Here is a 24542-nt window from a genome sequence, read left to right on the forward strand (position 1 = left end):
GACAGCTCTGGCTAAAGTTCAATCCCTGGACCAGGAATTTCTGCAAGCCACAGGCATGGCCAAACACACACACACACAACAACAACCACACGAGCCAGCAATGGCATCCCTGGGCAGGTTCCCAGAGAAGCGGAATGAAGCGAAGCGTTCACACAAAATCCTGTCCTGAAGATCCGGGGCAGCCCGACTTAGAACAGCCAACCCTGCCTCAGCCCAGAGGGCCTTGCCCGGGAGGATGGCCAAACGCTTCCTGGGGCCCCTCACCCCAGACCCTGCTCCTTGGCACACAGGCGTCCACTCCTGATCTCGCTCAGGTGACTCTCCAGGGAATTACGCCGAGTGTAAAAGGCCAGTCCCCAGAGTGCGTGATTCCACTCATGCACCGGATTTGGAATGAGAAAATTCTAGAACTGTGGGACAGGGGTTAGGGACGGAGGGGGTGGGGGGCTCTAAAGGGGCCCGGGGTGGGGGGGGAGCCGCTCACTGTCTTGACTGTGATGGTGTTTACAGGAACCCACGCAGGTGATGAGGGGGTACAGAACCTACACTTAGGCAGATGAGTACATGTGAAAGGGGGCGATCTGAATAGAAATGTGGAAATCTGTGAATTATTCCATTTGTCCAGAGAAGTTGGACAAAGGCACAGAAAAAAGCATTGGACAAAACCCTATTATTTCTTACAACCACATGTGAATCTACAGTTATGTCAAAAATTCATATTAAGGAGTTCCCTGCTGGTACAGGAGGTTCAGAACCTGACATTGTCATGGCTGTGGGTCACCTGACTACTATGGCGCTGGTTCAATCCCTGGCTCTGGAACTTCTGCCTGTGTGGTGCAAGTGTGGTCGAGAAAGAAAGAAATGATTGTTTTTAAAAATTTGGGAGTTCCCATTGTTAAGGCTCAGTGGTTAACGAATCCGACTAGGAGCCATGAGGTTGTGGGTTTGATCCCTGCCTTTGCTCAGTGGGTTAAGGATCCGGCGTTGCCGTGAGCTGTGGTGTAGGTTGCAGACTCGGCTCGGATCCCGCGTTGCTGTGGCTCTGGTTTAGGCTGATGGCTACAGCTCCGATTCAACCCCTAGCCTGGGAACCTCCAAATGACGCGTGAAGTGGCCTTAGAAAAGGCAAAAAGACAAAAATAAATAAATAAATAAATATTTGGCCAAAGCTGACTTTGAAAATACTGAAGAAATGGGAGCTCCTGGTGTGGCGCAGCAGAAATGAATCCAGCTAATATCCATGAGGATGGGGTTCAATCCCTGGTCTCGATCAGTGGGTTAAGGATCCAGCATTGCCATGAGCTGTGGTGTAGGACACAGATGTGGCTTAGATCTAGCACTGCTGTGACTTGGTGTAGGCCAGCATGTATCTCTGATCCAGCCACTAGTTTGGGAACTTCCATATGCCGAGGGTGTGGCCCTAAAAAGAAAACAAAAAAAGAAAATAGTTAAGAAATGATATGATGGGAGGAGCGATGGTTCTCTGGGGAGGCTTGGTGAGCAGGAGGTTGGGAGCCGCCCCGTCAGGACCTTGGAACTATTGTTCAGGCAAAGGGCACCTGCCCTCCAATCCTCACCCTGCCCTGGGGAGACAGCTGGGACCATCCTGGGATGGGAACACACCTGCCACCTCCCTTCGGGCAATAAGGCTTAAAGTCAGAGAACAGGGCCAGGGGCAGGGTGTGGCCACCTCGGGCTTGGGAGGGACATGGGACTTTTTACAGCAGGGATCAAATCCTCCCCTGATTTAAGCCCAGGCAGCCTGTACGGAGCTGATACCTTGGTGTCCCAGCCTTGCTCCAGGTCCGGCCTCCTGAGGGTCCCGGCCCTCCGCCCCACTGCACAGGATGCAGGGCGGCTGGGTGCTGCTGCTGCTGGGCCTGCGGCTGCCGCTCTCCCTTGGCTTCATCCCAGGTAACGAGGCACCTCCCTGCCGGCCCCCCACCCCCACCCCCCTCACAGGGCGCTGCCCCAAGGCTGACCCGGCCTGCACTCTCCCCTTGGCCAGTTGAGGAGGAAGACCCAGCCTTCTGGAACCGCCAGGCAGCCCAGGCCCTGGATGTTGCCAAGAAGCTGCAACCCATCCAGACGGCGGCCAAGAACCTCATTCTCTTTCTGGGGGATGGTGAGTGGGCCAGGCCTGTCCAGCCCCTGGGGCCCCCACAGCCCTGGCACCCAAGGCTGCCTGCAGACCCAGGCCAGCCCGGGGGACTCAGGCCTAACACGGTGTGTACCTTCAGGAATGGGGGTGTCCACGGTGACGGCCACTCGGATCCTAAAGGGGCAGATGAATGGCAAGCCGGGACCTGAGACGCCCCTGGCCATGGACCGATTCCCGTACCTGGCTCTGTCCAAGGTAAGGCTGGGTGCCCCTGGGTGGGTGTGGGACCAGGAGCCAGGGCAGAAGGGAAGAGCCCAGGAGTGCTCTGAGGTGGGGCCTGGGGGCCGCGAGGAGGGACCTAGGGTCTGGGCGTCAACCGCAGACAGAGCTGAAGGTGTCTCTGCTCCCAGACATACAACGTGGACAGACAGGTGCCAGACAGCGCAGGCACCACTACCGCCTACCTCTGCGGGGTCAAGACCAATATGAAGGTGATCGGGGTAAGCGCGGCCGCCCGCTATGACCAGTGCAACACGACCCAGGGCAATGAGGTCATCTCCGTGATGAACCGGGCCAAGAAAGCAGGTGGGTCTGGGGTCGGGTTGATGGGCAGGGGCGGGCTCAGACCTGAGTGGCCCACCCTGACCTCTGCCACCCTCAGGGAAGTCGGTGGGAGTGGTGACCACCACGAGGGTGCAGCATGCCTCGCCGGCTGGAGCCTACGCGCACACGGTGAACAGAAATTGGTACTCCGATGCCGACTTGCCTGCGGAGGCGAAGAAGAACGGCTGCCAGGACATCTCCACGCAGCTCGTCTACAACATGGACATCGATGTGAGGCGGGCGTGGCTGCGCAGAGGGGGCGGGGCTGCGCGGAGGGGGCGGGGCTGCGCGGAGGGGGCGGGGCTGCGCGGAGGGGGCGGGACCCACCCCCTACACAGTCTCAGGGCCCCCACCGTCCCAGGGTTTCTGTGGGTCTGGGGTGGGGGTGGGGGTCCTGTGTAGAAGGTCCCGGAGGGGGTTTCCGTCGTGGCTCAGCGAAAACAAACCAGACTAGCATCCATGAGGATTCAGGTTCCATCCCTAGCTTTGCTCAGTGGCTTAAAGGTTCCGCGCTGTTGCAAACTGCTTGGTAGGTCGCAGACCCCGCTCAGATGTGGCTTTGCTGGGGCTGTGACCTAGGCCAGCAGATGCACAGCTGCAGCTCCGATTCTACTCCTAGCCTGGGAACATCCATATGCTGCAGGTGAAACCCTTAAAAAAAAAAAAAAAAAGGTCCAGAAGGGGGCAGGCCCTTCCCACGGACCTGCTGGGCAGAGCCAGGGGCTGTCTGAGGAGGGAGCAAAGCCCACCCCCCTCATCTCTGGCTCCAGGTGATCCTGGGTGGAGGCCGCAAGTACATGTTTCCTGAGGGGACTCCGGACCCTGAATACCCAGACAATCCAAGACAGAACGGAGTTCGGAAGGACAAGCGGAACCTGGTACAGGAGTGGCAGGCCAAGCACCAGGTGACAGGGGCTCAGGGGTGCGGGGGGCACGGCAGGGCAGGGCTGCAGGGTGTTGGGCTGCAGGCTGAGGCCTGGCTCTGCCCCCTCCAGGGAGCCCGGTATGTGTGGAACCGCACGGCGCTCATTCAGGCGTCCCAGGACCCCAGCCTAACACACCTCATGGGTAAAGACCCCCCCACCCCCACTGGCGCCCCCCAGGTCCTCAGATGGCCAAGCATGGGCCCTGGACCTCCGTTCCACTCCCCAGCTTCTGGTCACCACTGGTCCCCCCCCCACAGGCCTTTTTGAGCCGGGAGACATGAAGTATGAAAAGGAACGAGACCTCAGCAGGGACCCCTCCCTGGTGGAGATGACGGAGGTGGCCCTGCGCCTGCTGAGCAGGAACCCCCGTGGCTTCTTCCTCTTCGTGGAGGGTGAGTGGCAGCCCCTCGCCAAGCACAGGAGGGAGGGGGGCTGTCAGGGAGGGGGTGGCAGCACCCATGTCCTCGTGACCTTCCCGCAGGAGGCCGCATTGACCACGGACACCATGAAGGTATAGCTTATAGGGCGCTGATCGAGACTGTCGTGTTTGACACCGCCATCGACAAGGCTGGCCAGCTCACTAGCGAAGAGGACACACTGACCCTGGTCACGGCCGACCACTCTCATGTCTTCACCTATGGTGGCTACCCGCTGCGTGGAAGCTCCGTTTTTGGTAAGACCAGGGAGAGGGGCAGGGGCTAGTCCCTAGAGTGACTGGCCAACGTGGCTCTGAGCCAGTCTCCTCATCTGTCAAAATGGGTACCACGTGCAAATGGCCTGCCCAGGGGGTGGGACAACAAAGAGGCAAGAAGTTCTGGGCTCAGCACCCAGGAGAGGCTCCCTAGACCCGTCAGTGTGATCTCCGGCTCTCCTGCACCCTGCAGGGCTGGCTGATGGCAAGGCCTCTGATGGCAAAGCCTACACCTCCATCCTTTATGGCAATGGCCCGGGATACAAGCTCAGCGAAGGCGCAAGGCCTGATGTTGATGAAACCAAGAGCAGTGAGTGCAGCAGGGTGCTGGGGGGAGTTGGGAGGGGGGAGTGCGGAGGGGGGCGGTGGATGGGGCTGGGGGGAGGGGCCAGGCCTGGGACCCAACTGAGGGGGAAGCCACCTCCCCGCCTGCCCTGAGCCGCGCCCCCCTCCTCCCAGGGGACCCCGCATACGTGCAGCAGGCGGCCGTGCCCCTGGGTGCCGAGACCCACGGTGGCGAGGACGTGGCGGTGTTCGCGCGCGGCCCCCGGGCGCACCTGGTGCACGGCGTGCAGGAGCAGAGCTTCGTGGCGCACGTGATGGCCTTCGCCGCCTGCCTGGAGCCCTACACCAGCGACTGCGACTTGCCGCCCCCCTCTGGCCCCACCGCCGCCGGGCACCCTGGGCCGGCCGCCTGCACCTCGCTGCTGGCGCTGCTGGCGGGGGCGCTGCTGCTGCTGCTGGCGCCCGCCCTGCACTGACCCCCACTGGCCTCGAAGCCGGAGCCCTGGCTTTGATCAAGCTGCCACCTCGGTGTCCCCACCTGGGACCGTTCTCCAGACCTTCACCTCCATGCAATAAGGAGCCTCAGCCCCTCGGCGGACCTGACCCTCCTGGAGGCTGAGGCCCCGCCCGTCCTGAGACCCCCTTGGTCCTCCTACCGCCCCCACTGCAGCAGCCCTGATTTTGTGCTGTGCCACCCAGGAGCCCAGGAACGAAGTATGCTGGGACCAGCCAGTCTGTTCCCTCCCCCCATCATTGCCCTGCCTCAGGACAAGGTGGCACCATCCCAAAAGTGTCCCCAGCGAGCTAAGACTGGCCAGGAGCAACCTGGAGTGCCTGGAGGGCGGGGCTTCCTGTAGACCAGGAAGGGACTCTGGAAGCACCTTGCTGGCCAGGGAGGCTGCTGGGGTCAGGACACCCAGGAAGCCTTTGATGCAAGAGGCCTCAGCCCCCCGCCCCCAGCCCAGGAACCCAGAGGGACCATTCCAGAGAGGAGGTGGCGACACAGAAAGGAGAGGAGACCTGTCCTCTCCCATTCCAGGCTGGGAGATCCAGGGAGCAGCCAGGCAGGCTGAGGGTCAGGGCAGGTCCCCTCCCTCCTGGGCGGGACAGAGCAGTTGTCAAATAAATGGTTGTACAGTGCGATGGCGGTAGTGATGTGTTCTAGAAAGAAAAATCATGAGTGCGTGGGGGCAGGGAAAACCGGGCTCGGGTCAGGGAGGGGCCGCCTGGGGAGCAGACAGTTGGGCAAAGACGAAAGAAGTGAGGGCTTGAGCAAAGCAGGAGGAACAGGGGTGCAGGGCCCCTGGGGCCGCAGTCAGCAAGCTCTGGTGAGTCCGGAGCTGGATCGGAGCCGGGGTTGGGCGGGGGCAGGTGAAGACGCTGTTGTAAGACCTTGGTCTGAGGCCTGGCTCTCAGGGCAGTTGACTCCACCTCTGGGTTTAGTGGCTGCCACACAACTCTGGAGCTGGATGGAAGAAACCCATCAGCTGGGCCTACTGGATCATCAACTCATTTTTAAGCTCCACCCACCAATTATGCAAAGCGACTTAGCTACAGTGCAGCTGGTACTGGTCAGTAGGTCTTATACAAACCTAAGAGAAGGTGCTGCTTGATTATGTTTCATAAATGGGTTCAAAACACAAGTCTACTTTTTTTTTTTCTTGTCTTTTTGCCATGCTCTTGGGCCACTCTTGCGGCATATGGAGGTTCCCAGGCTAGGGGTCCAGTCGGAGCTGTAGCCACCAGCCTACACCACAGCCACAACCAATGGGGGGATCCGAGCCACGTCTGCAACCTACACCACAGCTCACGGCAACGCTGGATCCTTAACCAACTGAGGAAGGCCAGGGATCGAACTCGCAACCCTCATGGTTCCTAGTCAGATTCATTAACCACTGAGCCATGACGGGAACTCCGACGAGTCTACATTTTAAACCGAAGGTTTTAGGAGTTCCCCTTGTGGCTCAGCTGGTTAAGAACCCAACGAGTCTTGGGAGTTCCTGTTGTGGTTCAGCAGATTACGAACCAAACTAGTATCCATGAGGATGTGGGTTCAATCCCTGCCCTTGCTCAGTAGGTTAAGGATCCGGCATTACCTTGATCTATGGTGTAGGTCGAAGACATGGCTCAGATACAGGGTATCTGTGGCTGTGGTGTAGGCAAACAGCTGCAGCTTCAATTCGATCCCTCCTCAGGGTCTAAAAAGAGAAAAAAAAAAGAAAAAAAAAACTGCTGATTTTAAAAACAGATTATTCTGTGGAGCTCCCTGGTGGTCTGGTGGTTAGGATTTGGTGCTTTCACTGCTTTGGCCCAGGTTCAATCCCTTTTCTAGGAGCTGAGATCTCATATCAAGCTGCTGCATGCCATGGGCTAAAAAAAAATTCTTAAATTAAAAAAATAAAAACCGGCATTCCTCTTGTGGCTCAATGGGATCAGCAGTGCCTCTGAACCTCTGAGATGCAGGTTCAAACCCATCCCATCACAGTGGTTAAGGATGCAGCGTTGCCAGTGCTGAGGGAGGCCTAGGTCTCAACTACAGTTCGGATCTGATCCCTGGCCTGGGAACCCCATACGCCATGGGGCAGTCACAAAATAAAAAGATTAAAACGTTTCTCTGGGGGTTCCTCTGTGGCCCAGAAGATTAAGGATCTGGCATTGTCACTGCAGCAGCTGGCTACACTGCTGTGGTGCAGGTTTGATGCATGGCCTGGGAACTTTCACATGCCTGGGGCACAGCCCCCCAAAATAAACTAAAATAATAAGATAAAATAAAAGGGTGAGTGTAACAGTATATAAATTCTAAGTAAAATTTTATGTATTTCTTTTCTCTTTCTTTCTTTCTTTCTTTCTTTCTTTCTTTCTTTCTTTCTTTCTTTCTTTCTTTCTTTCTTTTTTCTTGGTCTTTTGTCTTTTAAGGGCTGCGCCTAAGGCATATGGAGGTTCCCAGGCTAGGGGTCGAATCGGGGCTGTAGCCGCTGGCCTACAGCACAGCCACAGCAATGCAGGATCCAAGCCTCATCTGTGACCTACACCACAGCTCATGGCAATGCTGGATCCTTAACCCGCTGAGCAAGGCCAGGGATCGAACTTGCAACCCTCATGGTTCCTAGTCGGATTCATTAACCACTGAGCCACGACAGGAACTCCCTAAGTAAATTTTTTAAAAAGTTTCTTCTGTTTCCAAGTTTTCTGTTTAATGTGTAGGTATGAGGGGTTTTATTAAACACAGTGGTGGCTACAAAATCATGTTTTCATGGTCTCACCCAATCTTATTACTCTGTTTCTTTCTTTTTTTTTTTTTATTTTTTTCTTTTTGGTCTTTTTAGGGCCAAAACCCATGGCATATGGAAGTTGCCAGGCTATGGGTCTAATAGGAGCTACATCTGCTGGCTTACGCCACAGCCAGAGCCAGAGCCACACCAGATCCGAGCCGTGTCTGCCAACCTACATCACAGCTCATGGCAACACTGGATCTTTAACCCACTGAGGAAGGCCAGGGATCGAACCCACATCCTCATGGATACTGGCTGGGATTGTTACCACTGAGCCACAATGGGAACTCACCCTGTATCTATCTTAAAGCTTCTCCTTCACTTGGACTTGCTTGGTCAGAAAGCTTATACCACTGATGCTGCTACAGCCTTTGTTGTGCCCGCAAAGTTTCTAGTTCTTCCCTGCAATGGTTTGACCATGGATGGGCCAACGCGTGCGCTTTGCAGGCTCTGCTGCCTCTGCACCTTTTCTCGCATCCAGAATCCTTTAGAATAAAATCCTTTCTGAGTAGCTCTTCCATCAGTGGAGGCACTTACACTTTTTCCCTCATGGTTTTTATCAAACAAGGCATTACCTGTTGGACATATATCTTCTCTGCCACATCCTTCCTTTAGTAGTTCACACCAAAAAAAACAAAAAAAACAAACAAACAAAAAAAGGTGGTGTGTATTTCATTATTGGAACAGAATCCAGCAACCACCTTAAGCTGAGATGTGTAGAAATACCTGTACTTTCAGCCAACTATCTATATAGCAAACCTCCCACCCTGGGAAATTTGTTCAAACACTTTTTTTCAATCTACAGCGGTGTTTTCTCTACATCTTCCAACGGGTATTTGCTGACAGAGAAATGCCTTTCGGTTTGTCGACAGATCATTTTCTGTTCATTGTTTGTGCCGTTTTTACTGCGAGCAGAAAGAATAAATGTTTGCCTGGTGGTAGGTGTTTTTTGTCTTACGCTATTATGCAAGAAAGTTTAAAAGAGCCTTCTGGATATTTATCATGGCTTAGGGAGCTAGCAAAAAGGAGCAGGTGGAAGAAAGAGCCCAGCACTTTAAACATCCCTGGGGAGAAAGTGTGGGGGTCTGTCTTCCTGTGCTGAAAGCTTAGCTCTGAAACGCCTTGCTGACCGGGGGGCAGGGGGCGGGGGGTGGGGGGGTTCCTGCTGTCAATCAGGAACACAACAAGCTTCACCAGCAAGGATGGAGGTGAGGGGGCTTCCAAAGGATTGGTTGTTTAATTTGTATACGTGGAGCTACCTCCTTGTCAGGTCTGTAGCATGGGTGACGCGGAGCACGCGTCGGGAGGGGGGGGTGTCATAGCGGCCACTTCTGGGGTTGTTCTCCTGGTGCGGATTACAGGTATTACTTGCAGTTTCTTTACAGGAATCGTTTGTAAGCCAACTTGATCATTCGGGAGGATTAGTTGCTTTAAAACTAGATCACATAATCCATAAGTCTACTGAGCCAGACACACTCAGCTCTACTCTGTCGGAATCCTCTGGAAGTGAGCAAACAAGGAGGGGGCGCTGGGTCAGCCCCTTGCCTGCAGGACCCACATTCTCTTCTCCAGGACACCCAAGAACCACGTGGGGGATGAATGCCTGCTTGACACTGTTGTCGACGAAAAATTAATCAATAGAGATCTAAAGAAGAAATAGAGGGTTTTTTTGTTTGTTTGTTTGTTTGTTTTTGTCTTTTTGCTATTTCTTGGGCCACTCCGGCAGCATATGGAGGTTCCCAGGCTAGGGGTCTAATCAGAGCTGTAGCCACCGGCCTACGCCAGAGCCACAGCAACACAGGATCCGAGCTGCGTCTGCAACCTACACCACAGCTCACAGCAACGCCGGATCGTTAACCCACTGAGCAAGGCCAGGGACCGAACCCACAACCTCATGGTTCCTAGTTCGATTCGTTAACCACTGCACCATGACGGGAACTCCAGAATTTTTTTTATTTGTTTACTTTTTGCTTTTTTAGGGCTGTACCCACAGCATATGGAGGTTCCCAGGCTAGGGGATGAATCGGAGATACAGCTGCCTGCCTACACCACAGCCCCAGCAACAGCCAGATCCATACCGCAACTGCAACCTACACCACAGCTGATGGCAACACCGGATCCTTAACCCACCAAACAAGGTGAGGGATCGAATCTGCATCCTCATGGATGCTGGTCAGATTCCTTTTCGCTGAGCCACCATGGTAACTCCTTCATATATATTTTTCAGACAAAAGATCATATATCAAAACGACACACTGGGAAAAACAAAAAACAAAAAACCCCAGGAGTTCCCTTCATGGCTCAGTGGTTAATGAATCCGACTAGGAACCATGAGGTTGCGGATTTGATCCCTGGCCTTGCTCAGTGGGCTAAGGATCCGGTGTTGCCGTGAGCTGTGGTGTGGGTTGCAGACATGGCTCGGATCCTGTGTTGCTGTGGCTCTGGCGTAGGCTGGTGGCTACAGCTCCGATGAGACCCCTAGCCTGAGAACCTCCATATGCTGCCAGAGCGGCCCTAGAAAAGGCAAAAAAAACCCCATGATACACAGGTATTTTTACACAGTTACATAGTCCAGAGAAGCACATGCAAAGTGAACAACAGGTCAATTTGACCCCTTACAGGATTGGAAAAGAAATATAATCCCCAGGAGTTATGCTGCCAGTGGCGGAAGAAGAAAAACATTGGTCTTCACTGTCAAGCGGGCACTTGCACCTTGGAGAAGGTCTGTTTCACGCGGAACGCAGGTGCACGCGGCACATTCGGGAGAGCGCCGGACGGGCAGGGAGCCCCTTGTGCTTCAATGTTCTTGTCCTGCCTCAAAACATGAATGTGATTCCCTCAGGATGAGGGCGCCGGCATGGAGCTAGATACTAAATGCGAACAGCACCGAGTGCCCAGGTCGGGGCAGGGCCCTGATTGAGGTGAAGCATGGGAGAGCCCAGCACACAGCAGGTGCAGATGGGACGCCAGGCGGGCCTGGGCCCCAGACGGGACTCAGGCCAGACAGCTCCCTGTGACCAAGGCTGCAACACGCCCTGCAGAGGTCAGTCTGGGCCCTGGGGGCGCCACAGGCTCAGTCCCAGCCAGACCTGGAGACACCCCCGGCCCCGCCCCCCACCCCACAGCCCCTGGAGCCCCCGACCCACCCCTACCTCTGCACCAAGCCAGCGTGGCTCAGGTGGTACCCAGGCTGCTTTGTGATGTGTGAAAATGGGCGCACGGCCGTGACGCCCCCCAGACAGGATGCCAGATGTGCCCAAGTCGTGACCTTGCCGCTGACGCTTGCATCTCAGGCTGTTACCCCTGCTTCCAGAAACAGGTCTCCCGGGCTGGTCAGTATCTGCATGATAGGCTGTTGCCCCTTCCAGGGTGCGTCCCCGAGTCTCCCTCCCCCCCCCACCCCCCCGCAGAGGAGCCTCCAGGGACCTACAGGAAGCTGTGGTCGATTTTATTAATTAATTCATTCAATTGGCCGTTTCAGCAGCAAGCATAAGTTGCTGGGCCAGAGATCGAACCCATGCCACAGCTGTAACCAGAGCCTCAGCAGTGACAATGCCGGATACTTAACCCTCTGAGCCACAAGAGAACTGCTTTGCAGTATTTATTTCTTATTCAAGTACAGTTGATTGACAGTGTTGTGTGACCATGCGCAGTATTTTAAACAGCACCCTCTGATCTAAGGTGGCCCAGCACCTGCTCACCCCGGCTGAACACAGCCTCAGCGTGGGCCCCCGGTGCACACACCAGGCTGCAGCTCAGAGTCCCCTTGATGCGACCTTGTCACCAGGGATGCCCAGCCTGCGCCAACACGCTTGGCCCAGTGCCCTGGAACCAGTTGTGCCTCTGGAGCAACCCCTCAGGGAGCAAATAGCTACCCTCCCACCCCCCGGTCTCCAGTGGTGAGGCTGCCTTCCACCCTCAATAGGGGGGCGTCCAGGGTCTGTTCTGGTACTTTATGTGCTCACCTGATTGGCTCGTTCTTTTTTTTTTTTTTTTTTTTTTTTTTTTTGTCTTTTGTCTTTTTAGGGCCGCACCTGCGGCATATGGAGGTTCCCAGGCTAGGGGTCAAACTGGAGCTGTAGATGCCGGCCTACACCACAGCCACAGCAATGCCAGATCCTTAACCCACTGTGTGAGGCCAGGGATTGAACCTGTTTCCTCATGGATGCTAGTCAGATTGTTTCCACTGAGCCATGACAGGAACTCCAGCACATTCCTTGTTATCGGCCAGCATGGCACCCCCTCTGCTCCCCTCCCCGCCTGGGCTCCTCAGGGGAGAGGGAAATAGCCACGTGCAGACCTCTCCACACAGACCTGTCAGCAGCCCCTGCAATGGTCTGGTCCCGCAGGAAGGTAGGAGGCTTTATTCTCGTTTATGCAGAGTATAGACAAGGCGAGATGTGGCTTCACAGCACCATGGGACGGAGGCTTGGGGACCTGAGCTGCCTGCCACCCAGTGAATCAGCCTGAGCCGCTGCCAGAGGCTCCCAGATGGGGGCGCAGCTGAGGGGGGGAGAGGGGTGGCCAGGCGCGCCCCCTTCCCCTCTGGCCTGATGAGCTCATGCTGGACAGCAGCCCGGCCAGCAGGGGTCACTCAGAGGACTGGACCTGAGAGCTGAACATGTCGCCGCAGCCCCCTGCAGGGGGCGCCCCCGCCCCGTGCGGGAAGGTGGGGAGGTGGGCAGGGAGCCACCTTCTGTCCTGGACAGCACACCACAGGGCTGGAGGAAACTGAGCCGGTGGTGACACAGGGCAAAATGAGGGACGCCCCCATACCGGTGGGAAGGACCGCAGCGATGGAACCTGCGGGCTGGCACCTGCAAGGTGGGCTGGAAAGGGGTGAGGGCCGAGCGCACCCAGGCTGATGGGGAGGCCCCCAGATGAGCCACCAGCCACGTCATGTGGGCAACGTTGAGGACAAAGGCTGGTGTCTGAGCTGGAGGGGAAGGTGTCTGCAGGGGTGGGAGCCTGGGGTCCCCTTTGACCCCACGGGGCAGGGACCCCACCAGGACACCAGAGGTGGAGGCCAGTTCACAGGAGGCTCTGCAGGAAAGGCCAGGCCAGGGCGCAATCAGCTTTCCAAGAGGGAGGAGGCCTTGGGACGAGGGAGTCCCCACCCCTGGCGGTTTTCCAAGAGATGCTGGTGACACTGAGACTGCTGCAGGGGACAGCGCCCTGCTCCTTCGGGACGTGAAGTACAGGCTGCCAAGGTCCCTCTCAGCCCCCTGTCTCCAAATTGGAGTCCAAGCTCCACAAGACACAGGAAGGAAGCTGGACTTTTACGCTGCCGGCTGCCCTGTCCTGTCCTGCTGCTGGGTGGCCCGAGGGGCAGCCCTGGGGGCACCGGGCTCAGCCTCTGGTCTGGCCTAGCCCTGGCAGAGGGGAGGGGAAATTGCTTTGTATTAAATCCAAGGAAAGTGGGTTCTTCAAGCCAGTTTAGGGGAGGGTTGAGGCATCCAGATTGGAGGAAGGAGACAGACCTTCCGGCAACCAGACCCTCAGTGCAGTCTGACTCCCTCAGTGCGGTCTCTGGGGAGAGAAGGAATTGGGGCATTGCCCAGCCTGGGGGGCCTGAGGAGAAACCTAAGCCCCCGGAGAACCCACCACATAACATTTGCATACCAAGGGCCCTGGACCTCCCAAGGGACCTGGAAGGGGGTGCTCAAGCCATTTAAAAATATGGTACCTGGGGAGTTCTTGCTGTGGCACGAGGGGATTGGCGACATTCTTAAGAGCACTGGGATGCAGGTTCGATCCCCAGCCTTGGCATAGTGGGTTGGAGATCTGGCATTGCCACAGCTACGGCTTAGTTCACAACCACAGCTCAGATCTGATCCCTGGTCCAGGAACTCCATATGCCGTGGGGCAGCCAAATATATAAATCAATCAATCAATCAATCAATGGCACTTACAGCTGCGCACAAGTTGGACACTTGGGGCCCCCAGGGCACTCGGCGTCTGGGTCACCATAGAAGCAAGCCCATGGGTGGCAGAAACTTGACCCTGGACTCCACTGAATTGGCTAGAAAGGCCTAGGGGACAGGGCTGGCAGGTGGCGCCAGATGCCCTGTGCCCTTTCCTGGGCACCCCCCAAATCCCAGGGTTGCCAAAACCCACATCCCCTCTGAGTTTGCAGGCAGAGAGCCTTGACACAAGCCCACCCCGCCAGCTGGCTTTGAGTCCTCCCAGAATCTGTTCAGAGCAGGCCCTCACAGGGCCTGTGGGCTGAGGGCGCCCCCAGCATCCTCCGCCCAAGGCTTACATCCCTCTGCCACAGGTGGGCCCAACCCCCACGCACACAACCCCTGAGTCTGCCTGGAGAGGGTGAGTCACCTGCCAAGGTCACCGAGCAGGGACCCTCAGGTTCAAGCCTTGGCTCAGAGCTGGGAATGACAGAAGCCTGGGCTCTGTGCACGTGGGCACACAGGTGGGCTCCCGGAAGCCTAAGTGCAGTTGGAAACCAGCCGAGCTCCTTTATCTCCCCGCCGTCAGATGCTAGTTGGAGATTCCTTCTGTCACCCAGTGAGCTCTGCCTGGAGGAACCCGCCCAGCCCTCGGGAAAGGACAGAGCCAGCCCAGCAACACCCTGCCCCGAGGCTGCTTCTGGAATCACCGCACAGCAAGAAGGGCCTTCCCCACTGCTCGCAGGGCCCCTCACCCAACACCAGGGAAACTGAGGCCCAGTGGGCAGCTGTGCTGAGCTGGGTTGGCTTCTCACCCTGGCAGTGTCACAGCTTGGCTGCGAGCACAGCGTCTGGCAAACACAATGGCCAGCATCTTTGTTCCGGACACAATGTCCCAACAGCAGTGGTGAAGGGGGAAGCTGAGCGTAGCATGGAAACCTTGAACTCCAGAGGACCCGGCAGCCAACACGTGCCCATCAGCTGACACGAGCCACGTGACCCTGGGCAGGCCAGGTTGACTCCCTCAATGTCCAGGTCAGTAAAAGGCGCCACATCCGTTCTCCGTCTCCCTCACGGGGCTGCAGGGAGGATGCTCTCGGGGGCGTCTGGGAAAGGAGTTTGGGAACAAGTGGGTGACACATATGTCACAACCCCGCCCTGCAGGGCCACCCCAGGTTCTGGGTTCCTAAGCTGTCTGGACCTCGTGGGTGAGGACTCTGTCCTTGGGATGCCCATGGCTTGTGCTCCCTCTGACCCACTGGTCTCCCTCCACCCTCCCCGAAAGCAGTGAGGAGCCTGCAGTCCCCGGTGGCAGTGACATCACCTCTGGGGACCCAGCGGGAAGCTGTCACGCTAAGGGGTCTCTGGGGGCCTCACAGCCCTGCCAGAAGGGTGGGTGCCCTCCAGCTGGGGCAGATGCTGGGCATCAGGCCCCTGGGCAGCAGCTAAGGCCCTCGGGCTTCCCAGCTTCGAGCTCCGGACCAGCCTGCAGGCCAGGAACCCCGTGTCCTCTCCCAGGGGCCCACCTTTCTCCACATGCCCAACCCCAAAGGCCCCCGGGAGGCTTGGCCACACCAGGACCTGGGCTTTGCTGCACTTCTGCTGGATTCTCACCCCACAGGGCACCCCCAGCCCCAAGGCTTCCCCTAAACTGGCAGAGAAACAGCTCAGAACCTGCCGCCCTGCCCCAAGGCCAGGGCAGCCTGACCTTGGCCTTCCTGGAAGCTGCAAAGTGCTCACGGACAAAGAGGGCACCAAAGTGACGGTTGGCCTGGCCCAGGCAGACACGGGCCAGCTCCTGCGGCTGTCGCTGCCCTCCATCTCGCGTGCCAGCTCGTGCAGCGCCTCTCGGAACGGCGGTGACAAGTGCTCGCTCAGCACCACCACCACACGCCACACCAGGTAGTTGTGCAGGATCCTGAGGGCCGGGTGAAGCAGCTGGCTGTCCCCACAGGCTCCCGGGCGTGGGCGCCCCACCGCCACCCCCACCCCCAGCCTGGCCTTGGACGGAGCAGGACTCAGGGTCAGTCCAGGTGCTCCCGGCCCCAGTCAGGGAACAGGGCTGGGCCCACACACGGCAGGACACACCTCGGGCCACCGAGCAGAGCCCCTGATGCAGATGGGGCAGGAGCCAGCAGCATGGTTTTCTGACCTGCCACGGGGCGGGAGAGTGGGCACTGGGCGTGACTGCCTGCCTCAGGGCTGGCCTTCGGAGGCCTCCTCGGCTCCTTCCCAGGCGGGGCAGAGACCAGGGAGGCCTTCCTCAAGGTGGCCCCAGGGGGAGCAGAGCGGCGGCCATGATTTCGCCTTCTGACGTCAGAGTCCCTCAAGCCTCACCACCCCCAGAAGAGGGCACCGCAGCTCAGGAAGCTTCCAGCCCTCCCCGGGGCCCCACAGCACAACTGGGACAGCCAGGGCTGACCCTAGGGATCTGGACACCTTTGCCAGTGCTCCTCGCCTGCCTTCCCAGTATGGACACTGGGCAGAGGCGGCGGCAGGCACCGAAAGCTCACCAGGCAGTGAGGTCTGGGTGCAGGGGAAGGGCCTGGGGGCAGGTGGGGGGCAGGTGGGTGACTGGCAGCCTTACCTGCGGGGTGTGGAGCGGATGAGCTGGGACACCTGCTGCATGTAGTCCGTGGCCAGCAGCACCAGCTCCTCATCCTCGGAGAAGTCCTCCTGGAAGATCCGGTCCAGCAGCCACTTCCACCGCAGCTGTGGGGCCATGGATGGGGCAGTGGGGCTGGGTGTGGCAGGGACCCCAGGAGACAGGGAGGGGGCCAGGGAGAGGCCACAAGAGGACACAGGAGTCCATGGCCTCGGAAGGCCTTGCTTGCCCTCGGGGGAGGGGATGGGCCAGGCGTCCGGGGCTGGGCTTGCACTCACATGGGGGGTGATCTTCTGCAGCTGCCCCAGGGTCACCTTGTTGTACACGGAGCTAATGACTGCCCTAAAGAACCCTGAACCGGTTCTGTCCTCCGTCCTCGCCGCGGGCCACTCTTGGCTTCCACTGGTTCTCCCCGGAATTCAAACGGTCGAAGTTTCACCGCAGGCGCGGAGCGAGCTGACCCAGGGCGCCCAGAGCCCTTGGCGTGGAGCCTCCCGCGCCGCGAGGGGCAGAGGCTCAGCGGAAGGTGCCACAGCCGCAGCCACAGCAAGAGCTGCGAGGACACAGGCTGGGCATGGCGACGGAGGCGGCAGAGGTGGCTGATGGCAGCGGGCTCGGGTGCCACTTATCCCGCAGGAGCACGCACGGGCCGAGGCGGGAGCCAGGAGGAGAGAGTCCTCCCGGGGCTGTGCTCGACCCCAGGAGCTCTGTGCGCCCGCCGCCTCCTCTGCTGCCCCGCGGCGCGGCGCCTCCCTCCGGCCCAGAGGAAGAGGGCATCGCGGCCCCACTGTGCTCCGCCCGCCCCGCTCCCCCAGCCCAGCTTCTTCCTGCCTCTTTCCAGGCTCCCTGTGTCACCTTGGTAACAGTGGCGGGAATGGCGGCTTCAGGAACACGTTCCCCGGCATCACCAGCACAGGTTCTGGGCCCCGCGATTCCATGTTCGGCCGAGTTCCCAAGGGGAGTGAGGGCACCGTGTACTCCCGAGAAGGGGTCCCCTCCAATCCGATGCCCCGACTCAGGGATGCCGAAAGCGGCTCAGGCTGAAGATGGGGAGGCTACTGGGCCAGCCCAGCCCAGCCCACAGGACTGGAGCACCGCCCAGGAGGACTCTCGGAAAGGCTGTCAAGGGCACTGAACTAGGGCCTGGACCGCCTGGCCAGGAGCCTGGAGCAGAGCCGCTACAATAAGGGGGTGTCCTGGGCCTGCCTTTAGCGCCTGCCCATGCCCCGCACTCCCTTGCCCCAGGCCGGGGGTATTGGTTGGCAGTCGTGGAGGAACTACCCGCCCCTAACCCGTGTCCCACGGAGGGAGACAAGGGCTGCAGAGCCATGAAAGAGCCCACCCTGCAGGAGCCACAGAGGGAGGCAGCCTGCCCCCCTGACCAGCAGCCCCAGTCCTCGAACAGGCCCTTGGGCCTCAGGGGCCTGGTTTTTGGGCTGGTGGGAGGACAGGCCAGGTAGTGGGGACTGTGAATGAACCCACCTACTCCCTTCTGCGTCAACTCACTTTTTGAATGTGGAGTCTCCCTGCCCTGACTCCCAGCCCCTGGACACAGGGCCTGCGTCTGCCAGGCTCCCTCACCACTGTACCCACAGGGCCTGGCCCATGTGGGGCTCAGGGACCTTGGGGCTTCTTGGATGAATGATGCTGTTTTCGGAGCCTCTGATTTCTCTGCCTGGCTGTACGCGCCCCCTCTCCCTCCAGCATCCCTAGTGGGGGATCCCCCCTCCCCCCAAGCACCAGCACCGCCAGGCCTGATGGTCCAGTTGTGCAAACTGGAGTAACTTATCCCAGTTACTGAGACACCCAGTGGGCACCCCAGCAGCTCCAGAAGATTCTCCTCTCAAACAGCCTTGGGCAGTGGAGCAGCTGGCACCTCTCAGGGTTCGTCCCTCCAAGTTTCTTGTAGTGAAGTAAGCCCTGGTAGCTGTCGGCGACTTGGGAAAGGCGCTGCCTCTGGCCAAGGGTGGACCTGACATCAGCACAGACTCCTAGGCTGGCTTCACCGAAATTGTCACCGAACACAAGTTCCTGTACCCGATGCCCGTGGAGGCCAAAGAAATGGAAACATTGGAGTTTAGAGCAGAGAAAATTTCTTGCAGGGTCAAGCAAGGAGAAAGGGTACTTGTGCTCAAAGAACCCCCAAACTCTCTGAAGTTTTGTGGGAAGAAGATTTTACAGGAATATTTGGGCTGAGGGCCATGGGGCACGTGATTTTCTTCTGATTGGTTGGCGGGAAGGCACAGGCTGTGCTCCAGGAATCAGGTGTTTGCCCTTCTCCACCTAGGAGGGGCCTTCGTTCCAACAGAAAAACTCAAAATGCTGTTAGGTATGTTTCAGGAGGAGGAACCAGGACCCTGCCCCAAGACTGCACTATTGTGTTTTCTTTTTGTTTATTTATTTGGTATTTCCTTTTTTGTTTTCTTAATGCTTTTTGCATTATTGTTTTTCGGTTTGTTTTTTAGGGCCAAACCCATGGCATATGGAAGTTCCCAGGCTAGGGGTCGAATTGGAGCTGTAGCTGCCAGTCTACACACCACAGCCACAGCAACGCTGGATCCTTAATCCACTGAGTGAGGCCAGGGATGGAACCCGCATCCTCAGGGATCCTAGTTGGGTTCTTTAACTGCTGAGCCATGGGGGAACTCCCGCATTATAGTTGCTTGACTTGTACTCATTTCTTTCTCTGTTCCCTTCTTTCCCTAATGAGCAATGGTTTGAATCTTCCCTTTGGAACTCCGGGAAAGTCTAGGAGGCTGAATGAAGCCTATTTCCAACAAAGAAGAAACAGCAGACAGGAAAGAATTTGTACCAGGGAGCTCCACAGGGACCTGCTCCATTACTCACTTTCTTTAATTTGCCTCTTTGTATCAATGACAAGATTTCAACGAGTCTGGTAATCAAGAGATTTCGATGTTCAGAGTTCCTGCTGAGGATCAATGGAAATGACCCCAACAAGTATCCATACGAAGGCGAGTTCGATCCCTGGCCCCGCTCAATGGGTTGAGAATCTGGCGCAACTGTGAGCTGTGGTGTAGCTTGCAGATGCTGCTCAGATCTGGCATTGCAGTGGCTGTGGTGTAGGTTGGCAGCTGCAGCTCTGATCTGATGCCTAGCCGGGACATTTTCACATGCCACACCTGCCCTAAAAGAAAAAAAAAAAAATTCAATGTTCTAGAATTTTAGGGTTCCATGTAGCGTGCGTTGAGAAGTTTGCACAGGCTGTAACAAAAGGCCCTCCTTCTGGTCTGGACATCTGGTCAATATCAGCTCAATTTACCCTGGAAACCAAAAAAGTTTCATTGGTGTTTTTATTAGCTCCCAGTGTCTTTTTTTTTTTTTTTTTTTTTTTTTGGCTCTTTAGGGCCACACCTGTGGCATATGGAGGTTCTCAGGCTAGGGGTCAAGTTGGAGCAGCAGCTGCCAGCCTACACCACAGCCACAGCAACCTGGGATCCCAGCCTCATCTGGGACCTATGCTACAGCTCACGGAAACACTGGGTCCCAACCCACTGAGCAAGGCCAGGGCTCAAACCCACATCCCCATGATATCAGTCAGATTCACTTGCCTTACGAAACAACAGGAACTCCCAAAGTTGCAGCTCAAATTCAACCCCTAGCCAGGGAATTTCCGTACATCTCAGGTGCGGCCTTAAAAAGAAAAGGAAAGGAAAGGAGAGGAGAGAAGAGGAGAGGAGAGGAGAGGAAAGGGAAAAAAAAGAAATAAAAAAAAGACTGAAGAAATGAAATGAGCAGAGGAGCGATGGTTCTCTGGGGAGGCTTGGTGAGCAGGAGGTTGGGAGCCACCCCGTCAGGACCTTGGAACTATTGTTCCGGCAAAGGGCACCTGCCCTCCAATCCTCACCCTGCCCTGGGGAGACAGCTGGGACCATCCTGGGATGGGAACACACCTGCCACCTCCCTTCGGGCAATAAGGCTTAAAGTCAGAGAACAGGGCCAGGGGCAGGGTGTGGCCACCTCGGGCTTGGGAGGGACATGGAGTCTTTTACAGCAGGGATCAAATCCTCCCTTGATTTAAGCCCAGGCAGCCTGTACGGAGCTGATACCTTGGTGTCCCAGCCTTGCTCCAGGTCCGGCCTCCTGAGGGTCCCGGCCCTCCGCCCCACTGCACAGGATGCAGGGCGGCTGGGTGCTGCTGCTGCTGGGCCTGCGGCTGCCGCTCTCCCTTGGCTTCATCCCAGGTAACGAGGCACCTCCCTGCCGGCCCCCCACCCCCACCCCCCTCACAGGGCGCTGCCCCAAGGCTGACCCGGCCTGCACTCTCCCCTTGGCCAGTTGAGGAGGAAGACCCAGCCTTCTGGAACCGCCAGGCAGCCCAGGCCCTGGATGTTGCCAAGAAGCTGCAACCCATCCAGACGGCGGCCAAGAACCTCATTCTCTTTCTGGGGGATGGTGAGTGGGCCAGGCCTGTCCAGCCCCTGGGGCCCCCACAGCCCTGGCACCCAAGGCTGCCTGCAGACCCAGGCCAGCCCGGGGGACTCAGGCCTAACACGGTGTGTACCTTCAGGGATGGGGGTGTCCACGGTGACAGCCACTCGGATCCTAAAGGGGCAGATGAATGGCAAGCTGGGACCTGAGACGCCCCTGGCCATGGACCGATTCCCGTACCTGGCTCTGTCCAAGGTAAGGCTGGGTGCCCCTGGGTGGGTGTGGGACCAGGAGCCAGGGCAGAAGGGAAGAGCCCAGGAGTGCTCTGAGGTGGGGCCTGGGGGCCGCGAGGAGGGACCTAGGGTCTGGGCGTCAACCGCAGACAGAGCTGAAGGTGTCTCTGCTCCCAGACATACAACGTGGACAGACAGGTGCCAGACAGCGCAGGCACCACTACCGCCTACCTCTGCGGGGTCAAGACCAATATGAAGGTGATCGGGGTAAGCGCGGCCGCCCGCTATGACCAGTGCAACACGACCCAGGGCAATGAGGTCATCTCCGTGATGAACCGGGCCAAGAAAGCAGGTGGGTCTGGGGTCGGGTTGATGGGCAGGGGCGGGCTCGGACCTGAGTGGCCCACCCTGACCTCTGCCACCCTCAGGGAAGTCGGTGGGAGTGGTGACCACCACGAGCGTGCAGGATGCTTCCCCAGCTGGAGCCTACGCGCACACGGTGAACCGGGGCTGGTTCTCCGATGCCAACATGCCTGCGGAGGCGAAGAAGAACGGCTGCCAGGACATCTCCACGCAGCTCGTCTACAACATGGACATCGATGTGAGGCGGGAGGGGCCGGGGCGGGGCTGCGCAGAGGGGGCGTGGCTGCGCGGAGGGGCGTGGCTGCGCGGAGGGGGCGGGGCTGCGCGGAGGGGGCGGGGCTGCGCGGAGGGGCGGGGCTGCGCGGAGGGGGCGGGGCTGCGCGGAGGGGGCGGGACCCACCCCCGACACAGTCCCAGGCCACCCCCAGTCCCGGGGCTTGGCAGGGTCTCTGTGGGTCTGGGGTGGGGGTGGGGGGCCTGTGCAGAAGGTGCAGGAGGGGGCAGGCCCTTCCCACAGACCTGCTGGGCAGAGCCAGGGGCTGTCTGAGGAGGGAGCAAAGCCCACCCCCCGCATCTCTGGCTCCAGGTGATCCTGGGTGGAGGCCGCAAGTACATGTTTCCTGAGGAGACTCCGGACCCTGAATACCCAGACAATCCAAGACAGAACGGAGTTCGGAAGGACAAGCGGAACCTGGTACAGGAGTGGCAGGCCAAGCACCAGGTGACAGGGGCTCAGGGGTGCGGGGGGCACGGCAGGGCAGGGCTGCAGGGTGTTGGGCTGCAGGCTGAGGCCTGGCTCTGCCCCCTCCAGGGAGCCCGGTATGTGTGGAACCGCACGGCGCTCATTCAGGCGTCCCAGGACCCCAGCCTAACACACCTCATGGGTAAAGACCCCCCCACCCCCACTGGCGCCCCCCAGGTCCTCAGATGGCCAAGCATGGGCCCTGGACCTCCGTTCCACTCCCCAGCTTCTGGTCACCACTGGTCCCCCCCCCACAGGCCTTTTTGAGCCGGGAGACATGAAGTATGAAAAGGAACGAGACCTCAGCAGGGACCCCTCCCTGGTGGAGATGACGGAGGTGGCCCTGCGCCTGCTGAGCAGGAACCCCCGTGGCTTCTTCCTCTTCGTGGAGGGTGAGTGGCAGCCCCTCGCCAAGCACAGGAGGGAGGGGGGCTGTCAGGGAGGGGGTGGCAGCACCCATGTCCTCGTGACCTTCCCGCAGGAGGCCGCATTGACCACGGACACCATGAGAACATCGCTTATAGGGCGCTGATCGAGGCCGTCATGTTTGACACCGCCATCGACAAGGCTGGCCAGCTCACTAGCGAAGAGGACACACTGACCCTGGTCACGGCCGACCACTCTCATGTCTTCACCTATGGTGGCTACCCGCTGCGTGGAAGCTCCGTTTTTGGTAAGACCAGGGAGAGGGGCAGGGCTAGTCCCTAGAGTGACTGGCCAACGTGGCTCTGAGCCAGTCTCCTCATCTGTCAAAATGGGTACCACGTGCAAATGGCCTGCCCAGGGGGTGGGACAACAAAGAGGCAAGAAGTTCTGGGCTCAGCACCCAGGAGAGGCTCCCTAGACCCGTCAGTGTGATCCCCGGCTCTCCTGCACCTGCAGGGCTGGCTGATGGCAAGGCCTTTGATGGCAAAGCCTACACCTCCATCCTTTATGGCAATGGCCCGGGATACAAGCTCAGCGAAGGCGCAAGGCCTGATGTTGATGACACCAAGAGCAGTGAGTGCAGCAGGGTGCTGGGGGGGAGTGGGGGGGGAGTGCGGAGGGGGGGCGGTGGATGGGGCTGGGGGGAGGGGCCAGGCCTGGGACCCAACTGAGGGGGAAGCCACCTCCCCGCCTGCCCTGAGCCGCGCCCCCCTCCTCCCAGGGGACCCCGCATACGTGCAGCAGGCGGCCGTGCCCCTGGGTGCCGAGACCCACGGCGGCGAGGACGTGGCGGTGTTCGCGCGCGGCCCCTGGGCGCACCTGGTGCACGGCGTGCAGGAGCAGAGCTTCGTGGCGCACGTGATGGCCTTCGCCGCCTGCCTGGAGCCCTACACCAGCGATTGCGACTTGCCGCCCCCCTCTGGCCCCACTGCCGCAGGGCACCCCGGGCCGGCCGCCTGCACCCCGCTGCTGGCGCTGCTGGTGGGGACGCTGCTGCTGCTGCTGCTGGCGCCCGCCCTGCACTGACCCCAGCCACCCCCCCACCACGGGTCTTTCTTCCCTGCCTGGAAGTCTCAATGCACCTGGACCACCCTGGAGGCTGAAGCTGTGACTGTCTTGTGATACACATGGACTTTTTCCAAGCACCCAATCTTGATGGCCTGGGATTTTGTTCTCAGGGACTCCAGAAAAAGAGGGGCCCCCTAGTGTCTTCCTGCCTCCATCATAGTCCTGCTTGAGTTTCAAGGACCTGAGCAGACCTGGGGCCATGTTTTCCAGGAGTCCAGAGGACATGGGGGTGCCTGAGGGGCTTCTTGGAGGGCGGGGCTTCCTGTCCACCAGGAAGGGACTCCAGAAGCACCTTGCTGGCCAGGGAGGCTGCTGGGGTCAGGACACCCAGGAGGCCTCAGCTCCACCCCCCCACCCCACCCCCGCCCCAGGAACCCAGAGTGACCATTCCAGAGAGGAGATGGTGACACAGAAAGAGGAGACCTGTCCCAACTCCCTCAGCCGCTATGGTGGTGGCCCCCCAGTGCCCACTTCAGTCTGGGAGAGCCAGGGAGGCTGAGGGTCCCTTCTGGGTGGGACTGAGCAGTTGTCAAATAAATGGTTGTACAGTGCGATGGCAGTAGTGATGTGTTCTAGAAAGAAAAATCATGAGTGCGTGGGGGCGGGGATAACCGGGCTCGGGTCAGGGAGGGGCCGCCTGGGGAGCAGACAGTTGGGCAAAGACGAAAGAAGTGAGGGCTTGAGCAAAGCAGGAGGAACAGGGGTGCAAGGCCCCTGGGGCCGCATTCAGCAAGCTCTGGTGAGTCTGGAGCTGGATTGGAGTTGGGGGTGGGTGGGGCAAGTGAGGAGGTCAGAGCTGAGGGATTAGGAGGAGGCCTGGGGGCAGAGGGGGGGACTTTGAACTTGATCCTGAGGGTGGTACATGATTGGAAGTTTTTGAGCAGGGGCCTAACAGGACCTGACTCTCAGAAAAGATCAGGCTTCATCTAACGGAA

General features: G+C 58.7%; 2 protein-coding genes across 2 annotated transcripts; both read left to right on the top strand.

Moving 5' to 3' along the window:
* On the top strand, positions 1733-5746 carry LOC100521229 (intestinal-type alkaline phosphatase-like). The gene is made up of 11 exons (XM_003133725.5): positions 1733-1914; positions 2009-2125; positions 2241-2356; positions 2512-2686; positions 2763-2935; positions 3475-3609; positions 3700-3772; positions 3888-4022; positions 4112-4303; positions 4515-4631; positions 4781-5746. Exons 1-11 carry the CDS (start codon positions 1848-1850, stop codon positions 5080-5082), a joined length of 1602 nt encoding a protein of 533 aa, XP_003133773.1. The 5' UTR covers positions 1733-1847; the 3' UTR covers positions 5083-5746.
* On the top strand, positions 20151-24155 carry LOC100157453 (intestinal-type alkaline phosphatase). Its single transcript, XM_021075316.1, has 11 exons — positions 20151-20588; positions 20683-20799; positions 20915-21030; positions 21186-21360; positions 21437-21609; positions 21958-22092; positions 22183-22255; positions 22371-22505; positions 22595-22786; positions 22996-23112; positions 23261-24155. Exons 1-11 carry the CDS (start codon positions 20522-20524, stop codon positions 23563-23565), a joined length of 1605 nt encoding a protein of 534 aa, XP_020930975.1. The 5' UTR covers positions 20151-20521; the 3' UTR covers positions 23566-24155.

The sequence above is a fragment of the Sus scrofa genome, chromosome 15 (assembly GCF_000003025.6).
Source record: "Sus scrofa isolate TJ Tabasco breed Duroc chromosome 15, Sscrofa11.1, whole genome shotgun sequence".
NCBI lineage: Eukaryota > Metazoa > Chordata > Mammalia > Artiodactyla > Suidae > Sus > Sus scrofa.